An 18,801-nucleotide genomic window follows, 5' to 3' on the forward strand; every position below is an offset into this window, starting at 1 on the left:
CCCCTCTCTCTCTCTACCATCTGTCCCCCTTCTCCCCACTCTCTCTCCCCCCCAGGTCTGCCCGCTGTGATCACCACTTGCCTGGCTCTGGGTACCCGCCGTATGGCCAAGAAGAATGCCATCGTCCGCTCCCTGCCCTCTGTGGAGACTCTGGGCTGCACCTCCGTCATCTGCTCCGACAAGACCGGCACCCTCACCACTAACCAGATGTGTGTCACCAAGGTGGGTACACACACACACACACACACACACACACACACACACACACACACACACACACACACACACACACACACACACACACACACACACACACACACACACACACACACACACACACGCCACACACACACACGCCGTACACACACACACACACACACACGCCGTACACACACACACACGCCGTACACACACACACACACACACACACACGTCGCACAAACACAAACACACACATGCACACGTGCGCTGTGCGTTCAAACACACACACAAACGCACCAGAGATCCACCACACTGTAAAAAAGGTGTGGATTCAACATACAATTGTAAGGCAACCAGCTGCAATAGGAGTTCTATCACAATCCTATTGCAGCTGCGCGCCTTACAATTGTACGTTGAATCAACCTCAATGCCATTATTATTATTATTATTTTTATTATTTATTTATTTAACCTTTATTTAACTACAATCCTATTGCAGAACACTCACAATCCTATTGCAGCTGATTCCCTTACAATTGTACGCTGATTTAAACCTCAATGCTGGTTTGCAAAGTGATGTTTAATTCCTATTGGAATCCAGAGCGAGGATATCCAGCAATTGTAACTTTTATTCACCCGCAACCTGCATTGAGAATGACTGCAGGGGTAAGGAAGATTGATTATTGAGACTACCTAAATCATATAAACTGGAACAGACATCTCAGTAACGGGTGCAAAACATCCAACTACCAACATATTAGATTTGTTTCTGAAAAACATTAGGAACACTGACCAGGTGAATCCAGTATGAAAGCTAAGATCCCTTATTGATGTCACCTGCTAAATCCACCTCAACCAGTGTAGATGAAGGGGAGGAGACAGGTTAAATAAGGATTTTTAAGACAATTGAGACATGGATTGTGTATGTGTCCCATTCAGAGGGTGAATGGGCAAGACAAAAGATTTAAGTGCCTTTGAACGGGGTATGGTAGTAGGTGCCAGGCGCACCGGTTTGAGTGTGCCAAGAACTGCAACGCTGCTGTTTTTTTCACGCTCAACAGTTTCCCTGTGTGTCAAGCCTGATCCACCACCCAATGGACATACTGCACAGCCAACTTGACACAACTGTGGGAAGCAATGGAGTCAACATGGGCCAGCATCCCTGTTGAATGCCTTCGACACCTTGTAGTCCATGCCCCGATAAACTGAGGCTGTTCTGTGGGCAAAAGGTGGTGAATATTAGGAAGGTGTTTCTAATGTTTTGTACACTCAGTGTACGTTATTTATTTTTGGTGTAATCAGCCAATCAAACAATGTAATTTACTAATCCGTGCCTTAAGAAAGTATTCGTACCCCTTCATTTTTCCCCCACATGTTGTTGTGTTACAGCCTGAATTTAAAATACATTAAATTGAGATTTTGGGCTCTATTTCAACAAAGCTAATGCAGTGGTAAATCTAAGCACTGACGGTAGCACTATAGGTTCAGGGGTATGTCAGAAATATTTTTGCTATTTTCACCACAACCATTATAGGCACAGTTGCTGGTGGTGGTGCGAAAGGGCTGGGTTTTGATAAATCAACCAGTTGTGGGTGTGTCGAGGTTTGCCCCTCACTGGCCAATTGTCACGAACTTCTTCATCTTCCGATGATATAGCGAAATCGTCGTCTGAAAAGGTGGACCAATATGCAGCAGAGTTGGTGTTCATTTTCTTAATTTATTAACGAACGTTGAACACGAAAAAACAAGAAAACAATAAGCACAACAAATGACAGTTTTGCAGGCTATACATACGCAGTGCAAAAACAATCTCCCACAAATACAAGACAAACACACCCAACTAATATAGGACTTCCAATCAAAGGCAACACCAAACAGCTGCCTTCAATTGGAAGTCCACCCCAATTAACTCAACATAGAAACACACTCACTAGACTACACATAGAAATACATAAACATAGACCATAACTCAAAACCCGGAAATAATAAATCAAACACCCTTTTCCCAAAACACCACCCTGAACCACATAAAAAAAGTACCCTCTGCCACGTCCTGACCAAACTACAATACCAATTAACCCTTATACTGGCCAGGACGTGACACCAATCAGAACGTGCTCCGTGGCTAAATAGGTGGTTGCTTCAAGTTGTGTTTATTTGGTCTTTTGTGTATTGCGTTGTTATCAACTCCAATTCCAATGTTACTCTGTTATAGCCTAGTTGGTTAAATAGCCTGCCCCATATTTGCAACATATGTTGAACATGTTTGCGGTCGACCTGTTTATATAAGCATTGCATTGCTTCAGTATGGAAATACATTGTTAAATAGGCTATAGCATTTGCACTGATATAGGGGCTCCTAGGCCTACTGTAAATTGCAGTCTGGACATGGACATGCCAAACGTAGTCAATAAGCAAGATTAAATTCACTAGGCTATTGAAAAGGCCTAAAAAGACAGTGTATAATTGTAATTAAATTCTAATAAAAACGAAATGACATTTAAATAGGCTATGTCTAAATACAGTTACAGGAACCATAATTGCTCCCTGTGGGCATATAATACAGACAAGGAATCTTAGACTATGGAGGATTTTATGCATATCCAAACCTTTCACAGGTGCTGGATTAAGATCCAGTATAAAGAGAAAGGGGAAATTTCCACATTATACTACTGGCAAATGTAATGTTTTATAAACATTATGGAACCATCTTACAGATAATATCTGCACTACAGAAATAGCAGATGACAATTGCATTGCATTTGAACCATGTAGCAGCTTACTTCATCATCATAAACCCATGGATGTGAATATTTCTAATAAGTTTAGTATTCAATCAAATTAAATGAAAAACAATCCGTTTTTTTTAAAACCAATGTCGTGGAATGATTCTAATCAAAAGGAGAGACTTTTAATTTCTTTAAAACAAGTTCACTTTATGATTTAATTACTGCAGTAACGGAGCTTGTCAACGACCCTCTCGTAGGTGATTCTATAGCAAAGTCCATCCTCCTGGTTTTCAGTGGTTTTGAGCAAACATACATTTTGTAATTTTACTCATCAAGCTTGTTCAAATTCAGCTCACCTCGAGCAGAGTTTGTTGATTCAAAGTACAATTGTAAGGCAGCCAACTGCAATAGGATTGTGAGTACGCTCAACATTTGGGCATATACCGTAGCAGACCCAACATACATTGTTGCCTTTTAAAAATGTACTCACACATACATTAGATCAATTTATTGTCCTTCTAAAGTCCACCCAACTCACAAAATAACGGTGATTAAGAAATTGGTTCAGTTGGCTTTTTTTTAAATGCATAGTTAAGTAGTGTGTGTGTGTGTGTGTGTGTGTGTGTGTGTGTGTGTGTGTGTGTGTGTGTGTGTGTGTGTGTGTGTGTGTGTGTGTGTTGTCTTTGTGATGTGGTTCCAGATGTTCATTATTGACAAAGTGGACGGAGACAGCGTTTCTCTGGGTTCTTTCGACATCTCCGGTTCCAAGTACACTCCCGAGGGAGAAGTGTGAGTATAGCCTGGAAACACACACACACACACACACACACACACACACACACACACACACACACACACACACACACACACACACACACACACACACACACACACACACACACACACACACACACACACACACACACACACACACACCTGACTTACTGTCTTCTCCATCTCTCTCTCAGTACTAAGAACGGTGCATTAGTGAAGTGTGGCCAGTATGATGGCTTGGTGGAGCTATCCACCATCTGTGCTCTGTGCAATGACTCCTCTATGGACTACAACGATGTAAGTGAGTGTTTGTGAGTTTGCGTGCGTGTGTGTGCATGCGTGTGTGCGTGGTACTGAGTCAGCACTCAGTATCTGTATATGTGTAGCTGTTATTTTATGTATCTGATATGTGTATTGGTCTAGACCAGATCTGATAGTGTCTTTCCCCTCTCTCCTCTCCCTCTCTCTTGCAGACTAAGGGAATCTATGAGAAGGTGGGCGAGGCCACTGAGACCGCTCTGTGCTGCCTGGTTGAGAAGATGAATGTGTTCAACACTGAAGTGCGCGGCCTGTCCAAGCCCGACAGAGCCAACGCCTGTTGCTCTGTAAGTCTTCCTTCCTCCCTCCCTCCACCTTTCCTCTATCCCTCATTTCCTCCCTCTCTCCAGTCCACCCTCTCTCACCTCCCTCTTTTTCTTCTGGCTTCCCTCTCCAACATACTCCCCCATTCCATCCCTCTCATTCCTCCCTCTCCAGCCTACCCATGTCCTCTCCGTCTCTCTCCCAGGTGATCAAGCAGCTGATGAAGAAGGAGTTCACCCTGGAGTTCTCCAGAGACAGGAAGTCCATGTCAGTGTTCTGCTCACCAGCCAAGTCCTCTAAGGCTGCTGTCGGCAACAAGATGTTCGTCAAGGTGAGAGAATACCGGCAACCATCTCTATGGAAATGCTCAGAGTAAACGCCCCCAGTGACGTTGTCATATCAGTAATCTCTATAGCAATCTTGCAGTGATTGTTTATAAAGTTCCAAAATGCTCCTTGAGTCCTGACTGTTCTCTCTCTCCCTCTATCTCTCTCTCCTTAGGGCGCTCCCGAGGGTGTTATTGAGAGGTGTGCATATGTGCGCGTTGGCACCACCCGTGTGCCCTTGTCCGAGCCTGTCAAGAACAAGATCATGACTGTGATCAAGGAGTGGGGGACTGGCCGTGACACCCTGCGTTGTCTGGCACTGGCCACCCGTGACACACCCCTCCGCATGGAAGAGATGAACCTCGTAGACTCCACCAAGTTCGGCGACTACGAGGTGAGAAAGGAGAGGAGAGAAGGGGGGAGCACGTCAGGGAGAGAGGGGGGGGGGAGGAATTTAAGTACCTTCTGTGTTTATTTACCTAGAATTTAAGGGGTTCCTGAGTGGCTCAGCGGTCTAAGGCAATGGATCGCAGTGCTGAGGCGTGACCGGGAACCCCATAGGTTAGTGCACAATTGGCCCAGCGCCGGGGGGAGATTGGCAGGGGTCTTTCTTTGGCTCATCGCGCTCTAGCGACTCCTTGTGGCTTTGAACGGTGTTTCCTCCGACACATTGGTGCAGCTGAATTCCGGGTTAAGTGTGCAGAGTGTTAAGAAGTTTCGGAGGACGCATGTCTCAACCTTCACCTCTCCCGAGCCCATTGAGGAGTTGCAGCGATGAGACAAGGTCGTAACTAACAATTAGGGGGAAAATGTATAATAACAAAAAATTTATTATAATAATTACTTGGTAAATACAAACAAATCTGCTGGAATTTCTATCTAAATTCATTACATTCAAGCTTTATTTGCACAACAACTCATTTAATTTCTAAAGCACTTGCCCTACGTCTCCTCTCTCTCTCTGTCTGTGGTCCACAGACTGACCTTACCTTCGTGGGCTGCGTGGGCATGCTGGACCCCCCTCGTAAGGAGGTCATTGGAGCTATTGAGCTGTGCAGGGCTGCTGGCATCCGCGTCATCATGATCACTGGTCAGTATACTGGACAGTAAAAATGTGATGCTTTTCCTAAAGTTCCCTGTTTTCCAAGAAAACCCGGTTGGAAGTTCCCGGAATAAAGACAGAATAAACAGGAAATCCGGAATCCTCCAACCAGGATTTCTGGAAAACCTGGGATTTTGGGAAAGTTACCCAATTTTTGCAACCCTAGCTTACTTTTTCTCTCTGTCTGCATGTCTTTATCATTCCCACTGTTTCCATCCATCTACCTCTTCTCTGTTGGTTGTCTTTCCTCCATTATAGTTCATTCTGAAATAAATTGAGAAACAATATCTTACAACTCATTACCCTCCCTCCCTCCCTCCCTCCCTCCCTCCCTCCCTCCCAGGTGACAACAAGGGAACAGCCGTGGCTATCTGCCGTCGTATTGGCATCTTCACCGAGGATGAGGACACTACTGGCCGAGCCTTCACTGGCCGTGAATTTGACGACCTGCCCCTCCACGAGCAAAAAAAAGCAGTCCGCAAGGCCTGTTGCTATGCCCGCGTTGAGCCCTCTCACAAGTCCAAGATCGTTGAGTTCCTGCAAGGCTTCGATGAGATCACCGCCATGGTGAGGGGAGGAAACAGGAACAGAGGAGATATCTATTTAAAACTCAAAAGCTTTATTGTACAACCTTACAAATGACAACAAATTTAATATTTGCAGAAATACGATTCATATCATCTAGAACACATCACTAACAGTCATCTTCCTTCTCTACCTTCTCTTTTCTTCCTTCTCTCTCTTCCTCCTCCTCCACCAGACCGGAGATGGAGTGAACGATGCCCCCGCCCTGAAGAAGGCCGAGATCGGCATCGCCATGGGCTCTGGCACTGCCGTTGCCAAGTCTGCCTCTGAGATGGTCCTGGCCGACGACAACTTCTCTTCCATTGTGGCAGCCGTCGAGGAGGGCAGAGCCATTTACAATAACATGAAGCAGTTCATCCGTTACCTCATCTCCTCCAACGTCGGTGAGGTCGTCTGGTGAGTGTTCGGGGTGGGGGGGTGGGGGGGGGGGGGGGGGGGGGTGAAGTGACCACATCACAACTGAGACATTACCGTGGTTGACCGCTAATCCAGAGGGACTTGTTGGAAGACAGAGATTCACTGTAGTAGCAGCATAACTACTTGACTGCCATGAGTGTGACCAAGACACCACTGTGAGCAAGAACATCAATATGACGGCCACACACAGTTCTAGTCACAAATGACTCTTCTTTTTTCTTTCTTTCTTTCCCTCGCTCATCATCCATCCCTCCATCTCTCTCAGTATCTTCCTGACCGCTGCCCTGGGTCTGCCGGAGGCTCTGATCCCTGTCCAGCTGCTGTGGGTCAACCTGGTGACTGATGGTCTCCCTGCCACTGCCCTGGGCTTCAACCCCCCTGACCTGGACATCATGAGCAAGCTGCCCCGCTCCCCCAAGGAGCCCCTCATCTCTGGATGGCTGTTCTTCAGATACCTCGCCATTGGAGGTACGATACGATAAGATACCATACCAACACTTTTATTGTCCATTTTCAAGGAAATGTATTCTGTGAAGTCAGGAACACGTCAAAAACACCAAATACAAAACAAAACAATACAATTACAAATGCACTGGCCATTCTGCTTTCCTCCTACTCTCCTTTTCTTTCAACAACCATTGGGGGTCACTAGAATACCATTGTGAATGCATGACCAATACATTGCCTCATTCTAAGTAGTTTGCTAGTGTGGATGTGGTTTTTAAGTAGTATGCTAAGGTGGATATTGTGTCTAAAGCCCCATCCTTTGTCCACATTCTAATTGTGCCCACATTTGTAGACAGGTGTAGACAATTAAAAGACTCATTGTGATCTAATTGTAAATCAGATCTTCCAAGTGTAAACAAACAAGATCAGGTCAAAGAACACATTGGTCATTTAGCAGACGCTCTTATCCAGAGCAACTTACAGTAAAGCACATACTTTTTTCATAATTGTGCCCTGTGGGAATCAAACCCACAACCTTGGCATTGCAAGCCCTGTATAAACAGGGATTATGTAGAATGCTAGCGAGGATATTGGAACAGAGCCATGTTCCAGGTTCAACATATGCTCACTATCATGTATCTCATGAAGCTATGCCCGACACTCCAACCCTGAACTATCCCTGGCTCAGTCGTAAATCTAACTGCAACCCTGACCCAATGTCAAACACTTAGAGCCTCAACCCTCACCGACTGCTGCTTTGCCCAACGAGGGGCGTACAGCAGTGGCGGTCGGTGCGGTTTAACATAAAGGAGGACGATTATTTTTTTAATAAGCATGGCCTTATTTCTATTACAGCATATTGGATGACTGTCATTCATATCCCATTCACCCAGCTCAATGTAACATCGCTAGGTTTAGGCTATTACATGATACTAAAATGTTCTCTTTACCCATCATTAGGTTGCTACAACCTAACCTATGAATGAACGTTTACAACATAGGTGCACAGGTCGAGAGATAAATTTGAGTAATTAAGGTGACAGACAGTCGCACATTCAATACCGCCTTGCACACGCTTGCCTACATCTAGCTGATCTAGGGTGTAATCATTAGTCCAACAGTTACAAATGAGTTTCTAATTCAGGTACATTTATCCCTGTTGTGTTCCGTTCGCTTCCGTTTAAGAAACGTTTTTCAACAGAATTGGTGGAATGAATGCAACTCTGATCACACAAACAGTTCACTTTCATAGCAGCCACATACAAACAGCATGATCACTTTTCTTGTAGTATAATTCCTTCTCGCATCTACGTGACCTCCTCCTCTCACATTTTCCTTCGCTTGTGGACATCTGTGCACAACACATCAGCTTTCTGTGACCAGGCGAAAAAAACATTCCAAGCCAAACCTTCATATCATAATCGCTACACACAGCCTACATCGTTGTCACCATATTATCTAACTAGAACTAACACATTAGTAAACCCGCTACAATCATGCAGTACAGTCAGCAAGCAGTTTAGCAGTTACACCGGCTGGCCCCAGTGGCAATATATTTATAAAACCAAAACCTTACTTTGACTTAGAGTTCCAGTGTTGGATAGCCATAGTTAGCGAGCTAGCATAGCATCCCTCTGTTTGAGCCAGGTGTTTGAGTAGGCTAAACTAGTTAGCTGCATTCACTAGCTAAGTAAGTGAAAGTGAAAAAAATACAACGAAATATGTGACTCACCACCTGGATTCGGTCTTATGCAGCAACATTTGAATTTCTGTTTTTTTACATTGGATATCATACACTGCATTTGAGGAAACAATGGGAAAGTAATTCTGCCTTGAAAGTTGATCAACTTGTAAACTCACTTGTGAGAAAACCGTCTTTCAATGTTTTGGTATCTACACCCATTCAGCATTGTTCACACGCTCTTAAGCCTTAGCCCCACCCATCTCTTTAAGGGTTGATCCGTGCGTTCTGTACTAACTTGCCAGCTACTTCCAGACATCTAAGAGAGAGAGAACAGCTCACTGAACATTACTCGCTCTAGCAGAGCTGGTTAGGCTGTTATGTTATCTAGAGTGTTGGTGGCTGCAACTGTGCTGTCAGATTGTTCGTTCGAAAAATTGGAACGGGGGGGGGGGTGTAATACAACAAAATATAGCTAGCTCTCTCTCTCTCTTGCTTGCTTCTCAATAATTTTTGAAGAAATGTATTTGTTCAAAACTGTTCAACTATTCTTTCTCTCTTTCTGAGTCTGCTCACCACATTCTATGCACTGCAATGCTAGCTAGCTGTAGCTTATACTTTCAGTACTAGATTCATTCTCTGGTCCTTTTATTGGGTGGACAACATGTCAGAGGAGAACGGAAACTAGCTGTCCTCCAGCTACACCATGGTGCTACCCTACAGAGTGCTGTTGAAGCTACTGTAGACCTTTAATCAATTATTTGGTGCCGTGAATATGTTTAGGAAAGTTTTATCTAAAAATGATAACTTCTTTTGTTTCACAACAATAAAAAACATGCCATCCTCCTCTAAGAAGCCTCCACTGGCTTACAGCCTAGACACCCTGCCCCCCTCTACCACACCACATTTAAATTGAGCAGTGCTTTATTGGCATGGTGGTGGGACACAAACTGCAGCCAAAGCAATAATCAAATTAATGTTACACCGGTTCTGTACATCCTAGGGATAAAGGAACACGGTAGATACAAAATACACATTTAATTAAAAGTAATTAAATTCTACACAAGCAAACAACAACAAAGTATGCCCTCATCTCGAATACTTCAACAGGAAAAGGTAATCAAATCAATTGGACAGATTACAATTTAGATCAATGTTACCTGACTTCCTGTGGTCTGTGTTCCAGGCTACGTTGGTGCTGCTACCGTTGCTGCTGCCGCCTGGTGGTTCCTCTACAGTGAGGACGGCCCTGGCGTGTCTTTCTACCAGCTGGTGAGTAGTAGCATTAGATATGGAAGAGGAAGCAAGACCTCCCACTCCCTAATTTTTATTTCAATGGAAGTCAATGAACTAAGCAGACTGCTATGACATTGGTGTCTATGGGAGGTGCACCCCCTTAAGCAAGTCCTGACCAAGTCTGACAAAGTCCTAAAGCAATGGGACTCCCTAAATCTGTTTCAGATTATTACCAATCTCACAAGGTATGACTCCAAACACCCAGAAAAGACTACTGTCCTCGATGTTATCCTGACAAATAATCCTGATAGGTACAGTATCAGTCTAGTGTTTTCTGTAATGGCCTTAGTGTTCATTGTTTTACAGCCTGTGTTCGTAATGACTGCTCAGTAAAACGACCTGTCCTGATTTGTTATAGACGCTTGCTAAAAAACTTTAATGAGCAAGCCTTCCTTCCAACTGGCCTCTGTAAAATGGTATAGAATCAGCTTGATACCCTCTGTCGAAGACGCTTGGACATTCTTTTTTGATATTTTCAGTGGTATTGTTAACAAACATGCCCGCATAAAGAAAATGAGAATTAAAAACAGGTTCAGCCCCTGGTTCGACCGTGATCTTGCAGAGTTACTCCACCTTAAGAATTGCATTCGGCGAAAGGCTCGGCACACGCATACTCAGGCTGGCTTGCTATCGTTCAGGCAAATGAGAAATAAGTGCACTCAGGCTATCCGGAAGGTTAAAGTTAGTTACTTTAAGGAGCAGTTCTCTCTCTGTGGGTCTAACCCCAATAAATTCTGGAAAACGGTTAAAGACCTGGAGAATAAACCATCCTCCTCACAGCTGCCCATGTCCCTTAATGTTGATGATGTGGTTGTTACTGACAAGAAGCACATGGCTGAGCTCTTTAATTAATCACCACTTCAGTAAGTCAGGATTCCTATTTGACTCAGCCATGCCTCCTTGCCCATCCAACATTTCCTCATATCCCACCCCTTCTAATGCACCTATCCCCGATGCTTCTCCCTATTTTTCCCCTGCCCCGCTACAAAGTTTCTTCCTGCAGGCAGTCACTGAGTCTGAGGTGCTAAAGGAGCTCCTTAAACCTGACCCCAAAAAAACATCTGGGTCAGATGGTTAAGACCCTTTCTTCTTTAAGGATGCTGTCCCTATCATCGCCAAGCCTGTCTCCCCTTTCTGGGGAGGTTCCCATTGCTTGGAAGGCAGCCACGGTTAGTCCTTTATTTAAAGGGGTAGATCAAGCTGATCCTAACTGTTATAGGCCTCTTTCTATTTGCCCTGTTTATCAAAAGTGTTGGAAAAACTTGTCAATAATCAACTGACTGGCTTTCTTGATGTCGATAGTATTCTCTTGCGTATGCAATCTGGTTTCCGCTCAGGTTATGGATGTGTCACTGCAACCTTAAAGGTCCTCAATGATGTCACCATTTCCCTTGAGTCTTAGCAATACTGTGCTGCTATTTTTATTGACTTGGCAAAGCTTTTGATACGGTAGACCATTCCATTCTTGTGGGCCGGCTAAGGAGTATTGGTGTCTCTGAGGGGTCTTTAGGCTGATTTGCTAACTACCTCTCTCAAAGAGTCCAGTGTATAAAGTCAAAAAATATGCTGTCTCAGCCACTGCCTGTCACCAAGGGCTCAATCCTAGGCCTCACGCTCTTCTCAATTTACATCAACAACATAGCTCAGGCAGTAGGAAGCTCTCTCATCATTTATATGCAGATGATACATTCTTGTACTCAGCTGGCCCCTCCCGGATCTTGTGTTAAATGCTCTACAACAAAGCTTTCTTAGTGTCCAACAAGCTTTCTCTACCCTTGACCTTTGTTTTGGAGGTGTTCAGAACAAGGTTATGCGGTTTGGTAAGAAGAATGCCCTTCCTCCCACAGGTGTTATTACTACCTCTGAGGGTTTAGAGCTTGAGGTAGTCACTTCATACAAGTACTTGGGAGTATGGCTAGACAGCACATATCAAAGCTGCAGGCTAAAGTTAAATCTAGACTTGGTTTCCTCTATCATAATTGCTCCTCTTTCACCCCAGCTGCCAAACTAACCCTGAATCAGATGACCATCCTACCCATGCTAGATTACGGAGACATAATTTATAGATCGGCAGGTAATGTTGCTCTCGAGCGGCTAGATGTTCTTTACCATTTGGCCATCAGATTTGTCACCACACACATCCCTGGGTCGCCCCTCTTTTCAGTTCGCTGCAGCTAGCGACTGGAACGAGCTGCAACAAACACTCAAACTGGACAGTTTTATCTCAATCTCTTCATTCAGAGACTCAACCGTGGACACTTACTGACAGTTGTGGCTGCTTTGTGTGATGTATTATTGTCTCTACCTTCTTGCCCTTTGTGCTGTTGTCTAAGCCCAATAATGTTTGCACAATGTTTTGTGCTGCTACCATGCTGTGTTGTCATGTGTTGCTGCCTTGCTATGTTGTTATCTTAGGCCTCTTTATCCCATGGACCTGTCCCCACAGGAGGCATTTTGCCAGGCTGTCATTGTAATTAAGAATTTATTCTTAACTGACTTGCCTAGTTAAAAGTTAAATCAAATAAAAATGAAGCAGACAATCCCAATCCCAAATCGCAACCCTAGTCTGGCTCTCTATGTAGCTCTGAATTAATGTATTTTTTCCCTATACAATCCTGGGGGTAAGGGGCTACCTAGGACTTACATTTAAATTCGTTATTGAGCAAAAATATGCAGTCTGGTGTGTAGAACAGAGGTTGCATCCCACCCTATATAGGGCCCTGTTTAAAAGTAGTGCACTATAGGAAATAGGGTCACATTTGGGATTTAACCAGACTCTGTAGAACAGGGATTGGTCTCCACTTTTTGTCCCAGCCCAGCACACCTGTATCACATAAACTATTGCTTTTTAGAATTAGAAAAACTTTGTCCACACAAATGTAGAAATTTGGCCTTGGCTTCACCAGATTAAAACAGACATGAAACGCCATCCCAGATAATGAAATATACCGTACAAAAGTGCTACAGTGCCACTGCAGTTCCAAATTCATATATGTTGCGTCATTGGTCTAAAACCATAATCATCATCAAGAGATCCTCATTTAAAATAGACCAATAGTCAAAGACCTTCATTTAATGTTATGGGTAGGGGCTACCTAAGATCTAAATTTAAACTTCTTACTGAGCAAAAATGTAGTGAATGATTCTGTGATAATCCAGTAAATGGTTCCATCCTAATTCTCTTGATTTTTCTCTTCAGTCCCACTTCATGCAGTGCCACGAGGAAAACGAGGACTTTGTCGGCGTCCACTGTGAGGTGTTTGAGGCCGCTCCCCCCATGACCATGGCCCTGTCTGTGTTGGTCACCATCGAGATGTGCAATGCCCTCAACAGGTCAGACTGCAACTAGAAGAAACTTTGGTTCCTGCCTGGTTCAATATAAAGGAATGTTTGAAGATGCATGTTAGAAATGCAAGATTCAATTATGCATAACATTAAGGGCCCGTATCCCAGATTAAGCCTACTCCTTGACAAAAAGAAAAGCACTTTCAATGGAGATGATCCATTTGGCATGTTTTTTAATGCAGGACACTAGTAGGGTTAATCTGGGTCCTCCAAACTTGCAACATTGGTAGTTTGTTAGCACTGTAATTCTTGATACACAGTATATCAACTTAGACGTGGAACAGTAAAGTTTTATAAATTATAGCACTTCTATAACAGTGTGTTTCTAAAACACAGAGTATCAAGAGTATGATATGAAAGCCTAATCCCAGAAGTAGCTATAACATTGAAAGTGTAGTGTAACCCCAAAGAAATTGGAAGAGTAACTTTAGATTAAACCTGCAGAACAAACATTATCCTCCATCCCTCACCATGTAATCTCAGAACACACGCTTCTACACACCTCTTGGCACACACCTGCATCAACACACATTTTAAATACTTTACTTGTATCCACAAATCAAATGTACATTTAAAAAAGGATCCAAACATCTCAGCGCACACACACACACAGTGTTTAGCCAGCGTGCATTACGTAACCCCTCTGTCCCCCCCCCCAGTTTGTCTGAGAACCAGTCCCTGCTGCGCATGCCCCCCTGGAGCAACCTGTGGCTGGTTGGAGCCATGTCCCTCTCCATGTCACTCCACTTCGTGATCATTTACGTCGACCCCATGCCTGTGAGTCTGCCTTACCTCGCACCACAACCCTCACCTCACATACTTGTCCTATCCGGCTCCAAGGACCACTCGTTTTGATCCTACATCCATCTCGCTCTGCCTCCTTTTTGTCTTACTCTCTCAGTCTCCTTCTGTCTGATTCTCACTCTCTCTCTCCCAGCCAAACATTGTTATACAGACATTATTGTTATACAGTCCCCTTTACTGTGTTCCCTAACACGAAGGGCTATTCAATTCGTATTGCGGAAATGTAGCGTTAGAGCGCGATTGAAATTTAAAAAGCAATGTTCCCACGTTAGCGGAGACTGCATTCGCAGTAAACGCTACATATATTGGCTCAATTGGAAATGACCTGAACATTTCTATCACATAATCTGTAACGCTTCAGCGATACAGATTGAATAGAGCCCTAAGTAAGAGTGATACTTGAGTAAGAGTATTTGACAATCGAGTAAGGCCTAGATTCAATCTGGACCTTTATAGTGCGATTTACATTTAAAAGGTCATTTCCGATTGAGCCGACATATGCACCGTTTACAGTGAGTGGTCTACGCAAATGCGGAAACATTGCTTTTAAAAAGGTGCATAGCCCGATCGGATTGAATCTAGCCATAAGAGTATGTGATAACTAAGTAGTAGTATGTGATATGTGTCTGAAATGTGCCTGTCCTCTCCGCTGCAGATGATCTTTAAGTTGACCCACTTGAACGTGGAAAAATGGATGGTGGTGCTCAAGCTCTCCTTCCCTGTCATCCTCATTGACGAGGTCCTCAAGTTTGTGGCCCGCAATTACCTGGAGGGTAAGGACACACACACAATCTGTTATCGATTAAATCTATAACATTCCTTGAAATAATATCCTGTAATATCCACAGAAATGTTCCCTCTAATTATTTTGGGCACTGAGCAAATTTCAGGTCTCGCGAGTGGAAACTGGAATGTTGGGAGAATTCTGTGTAACTTTACAGTTTTAGCCACAATGTCCTATTGGCTACTGTCTATCTGAGCACAATGTAGACCTATCAGAGTGGCCTACCAACAAAACCAATAATGCAAATCCCAGAACATTTTCACAATTTTGATTTCTATGACATAGCATACAGTAGCCTATATGGGGTGTTCAATGCAGTCTTTTAAAAACGTTTTTACATTATGCTCTTGTAGGAAGCAGTAACACCCCATCGCTGACCAATTGAAGAAAAGGCATTAGGGCTAGGGTGGACTGTAAATTAGGTTTAGGACCGTTCCTGACCGATGTGCAATAGCGGTAGTATGTTAGAGGAATGAGGAGATGGCCAGGAATCCAATACTTGATTTTATTGCATACACAGAGCACACTGGGTTGTTTGGAGGTTATGGAATTTTGGTTTTTGGACAGTCACGCACAACAAAGAAAGAACAAAAAGGCAAGATGGCCACCGGATTGAATCACCAGCACAACTGAAAGCTAGGGGGAAAACTGCAGCTTAAATGGTGCAGGAATGTCAATTAGTTCACTGGGAACATGTGTGGTAGTTAGCCAGGGAGGGGCATGGCCAGAGGAGAAGGAAAACCTGGTTGCTGCCATGAGCCTTTGTAACACCAATACTTACATATAACTGGGCTAATAACTCGCTAACTAGCAAAGAATATCAACAAACGTGCACACGCACAGCTCTGAAAAGCGGATCCACTGGCTGGTGATTGAAAGACCACTCGTGCACTACCCGTCAATAGAATTATACTCCGATGCGCTTTGGCTTAGTCAAGACAGCCGATAGTGGGCGTTTGATCTGTACTATTTTTTAGGATTGATGTGCCCAGCAGGTAAAACATTCGTGTCACCCGTGGGCCGGCTCGTACATAAAGCATCCTCCATTCATGCTGCAAAAGCATAATTTTCCTTCTTAACCAGCTTTAATGGCGGGCTGTCGGAACATTTAAAAAATTTTAAGTGTGTACTGTGCAGTGATGTAAAGAACTTAAGTAAAAATACATAAGTACTTTTTTGGTATCTGTAGTTTACTATTCATATTTTTGACAAATTTATGCTTTTACTTCACTACATTCCTAAAGAAAATGATGTACTTTTTACTCCATACATTTTCCCGGACACCAAAATGTACTCGTTACATTTTGAATGCTTAGCTAGACAGAAAATGTGTCTAATTCACACACCTATTAAAATAATGCACTGTCATCCCTACTACCTCTGATCTGGCAGACTCACTAAACACATGCTTCGTTTGTAAATTATGTCTGAGGGTTGGAACGTGCCCCTGGCTATTGGCAATTTGAAGAAGAAAAAAAAAGAAAATGGTGCTGTCTGGTTTGCTTAAGGAATGTGAAATGATTTATACTTTTGATTCTTAAGTATATTTAAAACCAAATATTTTTTTACTTTTACTCAAGTAGGATTTTACTGGGTGACTCACTTACTTGAGTCATTTTCTATGAAGGCATCTTTACTTTTACTCAAGTATGACAAAATTGGGTACTTCTTCCATCACTGTACTGTAGTTGAAGAAAAGATCTAGAGCCCACTATCAGCTGCCTAGGCTAGCTGTGGCTCTAACTACAACAAAATCACAGACTCAATCTTAGATTTGTTTTGTTGCACTGAAAAGTGGCTGATGTAATGTTGATTAAATCAGAGAAACATTGATCTACATAGAGCAAACTCAGTTAAGTTCAATCTCTTGCATCTCTGCACAGGCTGACATTTCATCGTAGTCCTGGAGGTGGTGCGTGGCTGTGCACGCAAACAGCTTAGAGTGAACATTGATCCACAGACTTTCATACCTGCTTCAATGGCTTACTAAGACTATCATCCATTCTAAATAATACCCATTTAATTGCAAAACCTTTAATAGGTTAATATGATTTATCTTCCTATCAGGTGCCTTCATTGCCCTCTCCCCCACTTTTCCAATACCTGCCACTGCCTTCGCTACTCCCCCCTTCCATCCTGTTTTCACTTTGTTTATGATTCAATGGTTTTGTATCCAGATGGTGTCAACACTGAATTTACACTGATAATATATAATACATATAATATCCACTCATATGTATTCACTAAAGTCTGTGTGAGCGTCTTCCTACAGGTCTCTATGTATCCCCATTTTGCTTAATACAAGTTTGTCTAATTTTATGGCTATAATGTCACATTTAGGTAGTAATTGCCTTTGTAGACTCTTCCACCAGCAAGATCTAGCTTGGGGACAAATCAAATCAAACTGTCACATGCGCCGAATACAACAAGTTTAGACCTTACCGTGAAATGCTTACTTACAAGCCCTTAGCTCTTCGTGAACTGCACTGTTGGTTAAGAAAATATTTACCAACTAAAGTAAAAAATAATAAAAAGTAACACAATAACATAAGGCTATATACAGGGGGTACCGGTACTGAGTCAGTGTGCGGGAGTACAGGTTACTTGAGGTAATTCTTAGATGTAGGTAGTGGTAGGACAAGGTTAGCCTTTGCAGTTTTAACTTGTTAATATTACAATTTTCCAACAATAACATTTAACTGCAGTCAACATAGCCTATTATTGTATGGAAAAGTCCTTTTTTTTTATGAACATAGTACAAATGTTGGTATCATTTAGCAGACGCTTTTATCCAAAACTTGGTCATGCGTGCATACATGTTATAAGTGGGTGGCCCCTGGGAATTGAACCCACAATCCTGGCATTGGAAGCACCATGCTGTACCGAACTGAGCTACACAGAACCACCAATATTTGCTGTTGAATATATAAATGTTGGATAATGTCAATTGAGCAGAACTAAAATGTAACTAAATGGCCAGAATAATAGATGCATGCCCAACTCCACATCAATCAACAGTACTTCATGTAGATCTAAAAGGACTGTATTTCTAATAATATGGGAATTTTAGGCTGGGTTGGAATGCTCCCGAAATTGCTTATAACCAACCTCCAAATTGATCCCTAGGGGCTAGTGCTCAATTTGAGACTTAAGTCTAGTCCTACCTTATCGGTTGCCAATACCCTTCTCTTTCCCATGCAGTTGCTGATGACAACCTAGTAAGCAAGAAGTGGGACTAAAAGAACACCAGGAGTATAAAGGAGAGAAAAGAATGAGAAGAGGAACGGTGGAAGCACTTCCCAGAAACGAGAGCGCAGACCGTCACTAGAAGTGAGAGAAAAAAAATCTAACAAGATTAAAGAATGAAACAAAAGCCACCAGAAAATTACAAAAAGTTAAAAAAAGTTTTTTTTAAATATACAAATAAATACTTTTTCTTTGTGTATGTATTGAAATTAAGTTAATATATAAGAGTGTTATGAACATGAACAATATATTCAAATTATTCTTAAAAAATAAAACTATTAAAAGAGAATACAAGAGTGGCTGGTTAATAGTTATTGGTTTGATTCCCAGTATCTCACACACTTACTTATGGTTGATGAGAAGAAGCATCTTCTCCTTTACTTATGAGTCCTTTGGTGTCTGTGGAGATCAATCATGGATTTACAGCTGCAGACAGCGCATGTGAAGGCTTGGTTGGAGGGGGCAGGAATAGCCCTGTGAGCA

General features: G+C 42.9%; 1 protein-coding gene across 2 annotated transcripts in view; it reads left to right on the forward strand.

Annotated features, from left to right (window-relative positions):
* Positions 1–18,612, forward strand: part of LOC106583902 (sarcoplasmic/endoplasmic reticulum calcium ATPase 1) — a 34,815-nt gene extending 16,203 nt beyond the window's left edge. For both annotated transcript variants that reach the window (XM_014168545.3, XM_014168546.3), the window contains exons 11-25: positions 56–222; positions 3,630–3,718; positions 3,898–4,000; positions 4,177–4,308; positions 4,491–4,616; positions 4,787–5,005; positions 5,590–5,701; positions 6,057–6,280; positions 6,474–6,694; positions 6,981–7,183; positions 10,030–10,115; positions 13,339–13,472; positions 14,144–14,261; positions 14,944–15,061; positions 18,274–18,612. In XM_014168545.3, the coding sequence (XP_014024020.1) occupies positions 56–222; positions 3,630–3,718; positions 3,898–4,000; positions 4,177–4,308; positions 4,491–4,616; positions 4,787–5,005; positions 5,590–5,701; positions 6,057–6,280; positions 6,474–6,694; positions 6,981–7,183; positions 10,030–10,115; positions 13,339–13,472; positions 14,144–14,261; positions 14,944–15,061; positions 18,274–18,311 (2,090 nt within the window). In that variant the 3' untranslated portion in view covers positions 18,312–18,612. The remainder of the gene's footprint in view (positions 1–55; positions 223–3,629; positions 3,719–3,897; positions 4,001–4,176; positions 4,309–4,490; positions 4,617–4,786; positions 5,006–5,589; positions 5,702–6,056; positions 6,281–6,473; positions 6,695–6,980; positions 7,184–10,029; positions 10,116–13,338; positions 13,473–14,143; positions 14,262–14,943; positions 15,062–18,273) is intronic.
* Positions 18,613–18,801: the final 189 nt, after the last annotated feature.

The sequence above is a fragment of the Salmo salar genome, chromosome 23, assembly GCF_965601325.2.
Source record: "Salmo salar chromosome 23, fSalSal1, whole genome shotgun sequence".
Classification (NCBI taxonomy): domain Eukaryota; kingdom Metazoa; phylum Chordata; class Actinopteri; order Salmoniformes; family Salmonidae; genus Salmo; species Salmo salar.